At 45.4% G+C, this 6,000-nt stretch overlaps 1 protein-coding gene across 7 annotated transcripts in view; it reads left to right on the plus strand.

Moving 5' to 3' along the window:
• PTPRK (protein tyrosine phosphatase receptor type K) overlaps positions 1 to 5,092 on the plus strand; it is a 468,792-nt gene extending 463,700 nt beyond the window's left edge. For all 7 annotated transcript variants that reach the window (XM_089530406.1, XM_089530407.1, XM_089530409.1 and 4 more), the window contains one exon: positions 3,248 to 5,092. In XM_089530406.1, the coding sequence (XP_089386532.1) occupies positions 3,248 to 3,301 (54 nt within the window). In that variant the 3' untranslated portion in view covers positions 3,302 to 5,092. The remainder of the gene's footprint in view (positions 1 to 3,247) is intronic.
• The last annotated feature ends 908 nt before the right edge of the window (positions 5,093 to 6,000 follow it).

Here is a 6,000-nt window from a genome sequence, read left to right on the forward strand (position 1 = left end):
CAGAGGTCGGGAAGGAGGAGAGGGACGCCCGTGGGGGCGTCTTAGCCTGCTCCCTCCAGGCTTCTGAGGGCCCTGGGGGCCCTGAGAGGCCGGGAAGGAGGAGGGGGACGCCCGTGCGGGCGTCCTAGCCTGCTCCCTCCAGGCTTCTGAGGGCCCTGGGGGCACTGAGAGGCCAGGAAGGAGGAGAGGGACGCCCCCGCGGGTGTCCTAGCCTGCTCCCTCCAGGCTTCTGAGGGCCCTGGGGGCCCTGAGAGGCCGGGAAGGAGGAGGAGGACTCCCACGCGGGCGGTTCCGCCTGCTCCTTCCAGGCTTCTGAGGGGCCTGGAGGCCCTCCGAGGCCGGGAAGGAGGAGGAGGACTCCCGCGCGGGCATCCTAGCCTGCTCCCTCCAGGCTTCTGAGGGCCCTGGGGGCCCTGAGAGGCCAGGAAGGAGGAGCGGGACGCCCGTGCGGGCATCCTAGCCTGCTCCCTCCAGGCTTCTGAGGGCCCTGCGGGCACTGAGAGGCTGGGAAGGAGGAGAGGGACACCCGTGCGGGCGTCCTAGCCTGCTCCCTCCAGGCTTCTGAGGGCCCTGGGGGCCCTGAGAGGCCGGGAAGGAGGAGAGGGACGCCCGTGGGGGCGTCCTAGCCTGCTCCCTCCAGGCTTCTGGGGGTCCTGAGAGGCCGGGAAGGAGGAGAGGGACGCCCGTGCGGGCGTCTTAGCCTGCTCCCTCCAGGCTTCTGGGGGCCCTGAGAAGCCGGGAAAGAGGAGAGGGACGCCCGTGGGGGCGTCCTAGCCTGCTCCCTCCAGGCTTCTGGGGGCCCTGAGAGGCCGGAAAGGAGGAGGGGGACGCCCGTGCGGGCGTCCTAGCCTGCTCCCTCCAGGCTTCTGAGGGCCCTGGTGGCCCTGAGAGGCCGGGAAGGAGGAGAGGGACGCCCGTGGGGGCGTCTTAGCCTGCTCCCTCCAGGCTTCTGAGGCCCCTGGGGGCCCTGAGAGGCCGGGAAGGAGGAGAGGGACGCCCATGCGGGCGTCCTAGCCTGCTCCTTCCAGGCTTCTGAGGGCCCTGGAGGCCCTGAGAGGCCGGGAAGGAGGAGAGGGACGCCCGTGCGGGCGTCCTAGCCTGCTCCTTCCAGGCTTCTGAGGGCCCTGGGGGCCCTGAGAGGCCGGGAAGGAGGAGGAGGACAACCACGCGGGCGGCTCCGCCTGCTCCTTCCAGGCTTCTGAGGGGCCTGGAGGCCCTCCGAGGCCGGGAAGGAGGAGGAGGACACCCGCGCGGGCGGCTCCGCCTGCTCATTCCAGGCTTCTGAGCGTCCCGCTGCCGCCGTCAGAACCCTGTTTGAGGCCTCCGACGGCCGCAGCGGGCCTCCTGGAGGCCGAAGTTTCGTGCAACCTTTTCTGAGGTCGCGTGAGACTTCACCTCTGGGCGCCGCCATTTTTTCGCCCAAAATGGCGGTGAAGTCTCACGCGACCTCAGGGAAGGTCGCGCGAGACTTCGCCGCCATTTTAGGCAAAAAAATGGCGACGCCCAGAGCGGCAAAAGCCACAATCGGCGGCGGCGGCAACAGCAGCCAGGGGCCGGCTAGAAGGCCTCCGCGGGCTGCATCCGGCCCGTGGGCCGGAGGTTGCCGACCCCTGATCTAGATGGGTAGAGGGGAAAAAGTAAAAAGATTTCCATTTATTTTTTGAAATTAAAATAAAAATATTTTTCCTCTTTTGATTCCCCACTACCATGAAGATCCCACATAGTTACACACTATAGGTTTCAGGATTTTCAAACCATTAAGGTTAAAGCATGTAGAGTTTTGTTGTATGTGTTGGTGGGCATGCAACAAAGTTACATTTTCAAGTTTACTCCGTTTTGCACTGAAAACCATTTCAGAATATATATTTTGTAATCAGTAAACACTTTCTCTAGAAAAGTACTGTGTAGGGATTTCTAAGAATGTCACTTTATTCTTTAGCAAAATACATAAAGAAAGAAGTATTGTGTTCTTCCTCTATCATTGCTAGAAAAATTCTGTGTTTTCTGTGTCATGCATTTTGTGGGGAAACTGTCTTAACCTCATGCACATAGCAGCTGTTCAGCTGGGTGAGAAAGCGAGCAATGACAACCAATGGAGCAGTGTTACCTGCCCTACTTTCAGCAATATGATCAGATAACCAGTATGGAGTGAACAACAAACCTTTTCTGAAAGCTCTTCTCGTTTCCTGTGAACAATTGTACAGTGTTGGTTTCTAGGCTTGGGGGTGGGGTAGATAGGGATTTTTTTATTGTTGCTAAAGAGTCTAAATGTTTAAATTGACTGAGGCTAGTAAGCTGTGTTTTCTTCCAGACATTGGGCCTTGAGGTTAAAAAAAAGACTTCTGAATATACATAACTCTTTCTAATAAAGCTAGAAATGAACATCCCTGCTTACCAACCCACAGAGATTCAAAGTCCTATCTATTTGATCTTACAGAATTTTCTGATGAGAGTTAAAGTTGGCTTTAGAGTTCATTCAGTTGAGCACTACAGTTCTCTGGCCCCTTTATTATTAAGATGTTGATCTTTGATAACTACACAATGCCATCTGATGGTGCAAAATGCACATTGTCAGTCACCACAGATGAAATTATGTACTAATCAGAATACTGTTCATTTTGTAACTGACGGAGTTGAAAAATAGCAAATAATTAGCAGCTCCTGGCCAGAATACAGCTACTCAGCAATGGAAAAAATTTTTCCATAGCTACATAGTGTCTCCCAGCCCAATACCCTCAATCCCAATTTACCAAGCAGCAGCTGCTGTGATTGATGGGGATCTGTTCTGCTGTTGATCAGGACCCCTCCGCTCCATGAGTGATCTCTGGTGCAACAGACAGAAACAGGGACCCTGTCACAATTCCCCCCTCACTCCCAAGATCACTCAGATAAGGCAGGATGGGGATGTCAGTCAATTGCTTCCTGATGAGAAGGGAACAGATCCCTGTTGATCATAGTAGCTGCTGCCCAGTAAATGAGGACTGGGGAACTTTCATGGTCCCTGCCATGTTCCTTAAAGTAGTGAATCCAGACCATTTGTGAAGGTCCAGCTCTCAATTATGCATTTGTAACTGTCTTAGTGAATTGTGACCCAGATCATCAAGCTGTCTTGTATTGTGAGATTTTAAGGTGACAATAAATTTTCAAAGCATTACAGAATAAATCAGAAAAGTTAGCAACAAATCTTAGTACTCTTATCATTTTAAAAGTCTACTCAATTTGATTATCTATGCTTTTTCTATCCCAGGAGCAATATCGTTTCTGCTATGATGTCGCACTGGAATACCTTGAATCATCTTAGTCGGAAAGGATGGATGCAATCAAATGAACCAAATAATATGAAATTTAATAAATTGTGTTTTGCCATCAGCTGTGGAACCTGTGAAGAAAGATTTTAGTGAAGGCGAGGCTTAATTTTTAAATGCAAAAGTATTTTTCTTAATAAATGGTGTATCTTAATTATATATAAATATAAATATATATATATATATATAAAGAACTGTTTTTATGCCTGTACACAGTATGATCATATGATGCCACAAATATAAAGAGCCAAGGCAGAGTGTGTCCGCTGTTGGAGGTAGGACTTTTCAGTGTTTGTATATTCAGCTGTCTCTTAGTTACACTAGAACCACCATCTGTTGCATGTATATGTTTCAACTTTTTATTTCCCTATTTGTCCCTATTTTGATAAACTGTTAACAAACAATTGTGCAGTTTGATAGTCTCTATATGTTTCACGTGTCTCAAGGGAAAAATTATATATACATACACATACATACATATGTATATAGTATGTATGATAACTGGTTTATTTTGTTTTAATGTGCAATGATGGCCTGATCAAAGTTCTTTATAATGAAATTTACACATAAGCCAAAGACTCAAGTGTACATATGTCTATATGATGAAGAAAGCACATTGTATTTATTGTTTACTGACATTCCTTTTCTGATGGATAAACAAACACTTTTTTCCTCAGAAACATTTTTGTTGTTACTGAAATCAAATGTAAATGATTTTGTAGATTATTTTTTGTATGCTTTTGTGTAAGGAGAGAGAGGGGGCTGGGGAGACTTTTTATGTGTAGGCCAGAAAACACTGATACGGTGATTTTTTGTTGTGTACATGCTAATGAATGAAGTCAACATAAACTACTTGGTTAAGGAAGACAAAACTCAAAACCTTTATTCTCAAAATGTATAGTTTTTTTAAAGTTTAATAAGATGAATCAGATGGAAACTGCACACATCTATGCCTATGATTTGCATAATTGTGGGAGAAATTTCATTATTTTTAAAGGAACAAAATGGATTAACAATGAATGCTTGAAACATAAAGAAAACAAACAAACAAGCAAGGCTTGGTTAGAAAAATATTCCAAGTAAAAAGAACATATTTCTTTTTAATGTATTCAAGGTTGCGGGGACAATCCTAGGCAGCCGTAGCGTGGGCAAGGGTGCATGCAGCCTCCTCCACTCCATCCTCATACTGAAAGACATTGGCTGGATCTGCACTGTAGAAGTAATGCAGTTTGACACTGCTTTAACTGCTGTGGCTCCATCCTACAGAATCCTGCTATTCGTAGTTTGTTGTGGCACCAGAACTCTCTGACAGAGCAGACTAAATATATCACAAAACAACAAATCCCAGCATTCCATATCATCAATTCCATGGCTGTTCAAGCAATATCAAACTGCTTCAATTCTGCACTTCAAATGCAGCCATTGTTAAAGTTTTATTCAGTCATTACCTGGCTGAACAGGAAACCCTCCCCCCCTTTAAAATTTCCTTCCCAGTTCAGCCAAGCAATTAGCTGTTGTGAAAACTGTTAATACACCTCCAGCATGCACACATGCCCTCCCAACTGGTTGTCTAGGTTTGTGGCAATGGATGCTTTGTGTTCTGACAAAGCCAAAATGGATTGAATCAATTCCATAGTTAGGCTATAGCTTTAGTATCTTTTTACTTTGCTCTTCATATGCACATTCATAGGCCTGGGCGTATTTTCTTAATGACAAATATTTCTGTGTCTTGTTGATTTTTTCAATCAAGAGTTAATGACAAGGTGCTTATAAATACCCATGTAAAGTAAGAGTGAAATAAAGAACTTTTATAAAAGGTTTGGTTCTTATTATTTTCTATTTCAGTTACGTTATTATTTCTTTTTAATTGAAAGTGCTTTGCAATAAGATCATGACTCGTAACTCTGTTCTGAAAGTTCAAAGATCCAGAAAAAAACTTTTCCCTTTAACTATCTATTTTGAAGTTGCTGGAGTTAAAAATGACCATGTGCATGAAGATAATCTTAATATACTGTGATCTTAAAACAACTAGAAGTGTGCATCAGTGTTATTTTTTCATTTGCATCTCTGCATGAGATTTACCCATCCCTTAGAATTTCATGCAACATACCACAAGTATGTTTAATTATTTCATATCTACTAGTCAGAATAATGTAGCTCAGTCTTTGTTCAACAGATCATTCCATTGACACATTTTTCTGGTCTGAGACTGAAATAAATTGATTGACTGATTCATTCACATATTTCTTATGACCAAGGAGCCAAGGTGTCAGCTCAATCAGAATAATTATTGTTAATTAAGTTTTACAAAACATTTGAATAGCATATATGTTTTTTCCACTCCCATTTTAGCAGTGTTCAGCTTGAGTTAGCTCAACCTCCCACATTATAATGAAGCAAGAACATTTCTATACTGCTTATCGATGCACTTAATCACTCCCTAAGCAGTTTACAATGTGTAAACTAATTGCCCCAGCTAGCTGGGTACTCATTTGAGCGGCTGAGTCAACCCTGAGCCCCTGGCTGCGATTGAACTCACAACCTTCTGTTTTGTGAGGGAGTTGCTGCAGTAATGGCATTTAACCACTGGGCCACCAGGGCTCTATAATAGCCTCCATTTCAGAATTTATATGCCAAGCAAAACTGCATAGGCCAGCAATGCAGAAAAAACACAAAAAACAATGGCAACTCTCCT

The sequence above is a fragment of the Sceloporus occidentalis genome, unplaced genomic scaffold (genome assembly GCF_023333645.1).
Source record: "Sceloporus occidentalis isolate IW3139 unplaced genomic scaffold, rSceOcc1.0.p SCAF_6, whole genome shotgun sequence".
NCBI lineage: Eukaryota > Metazoa > Chordata > Lepidosauria > Squamata > Phrynosomatidae > Sceloporus > Sceloporus occidentalis.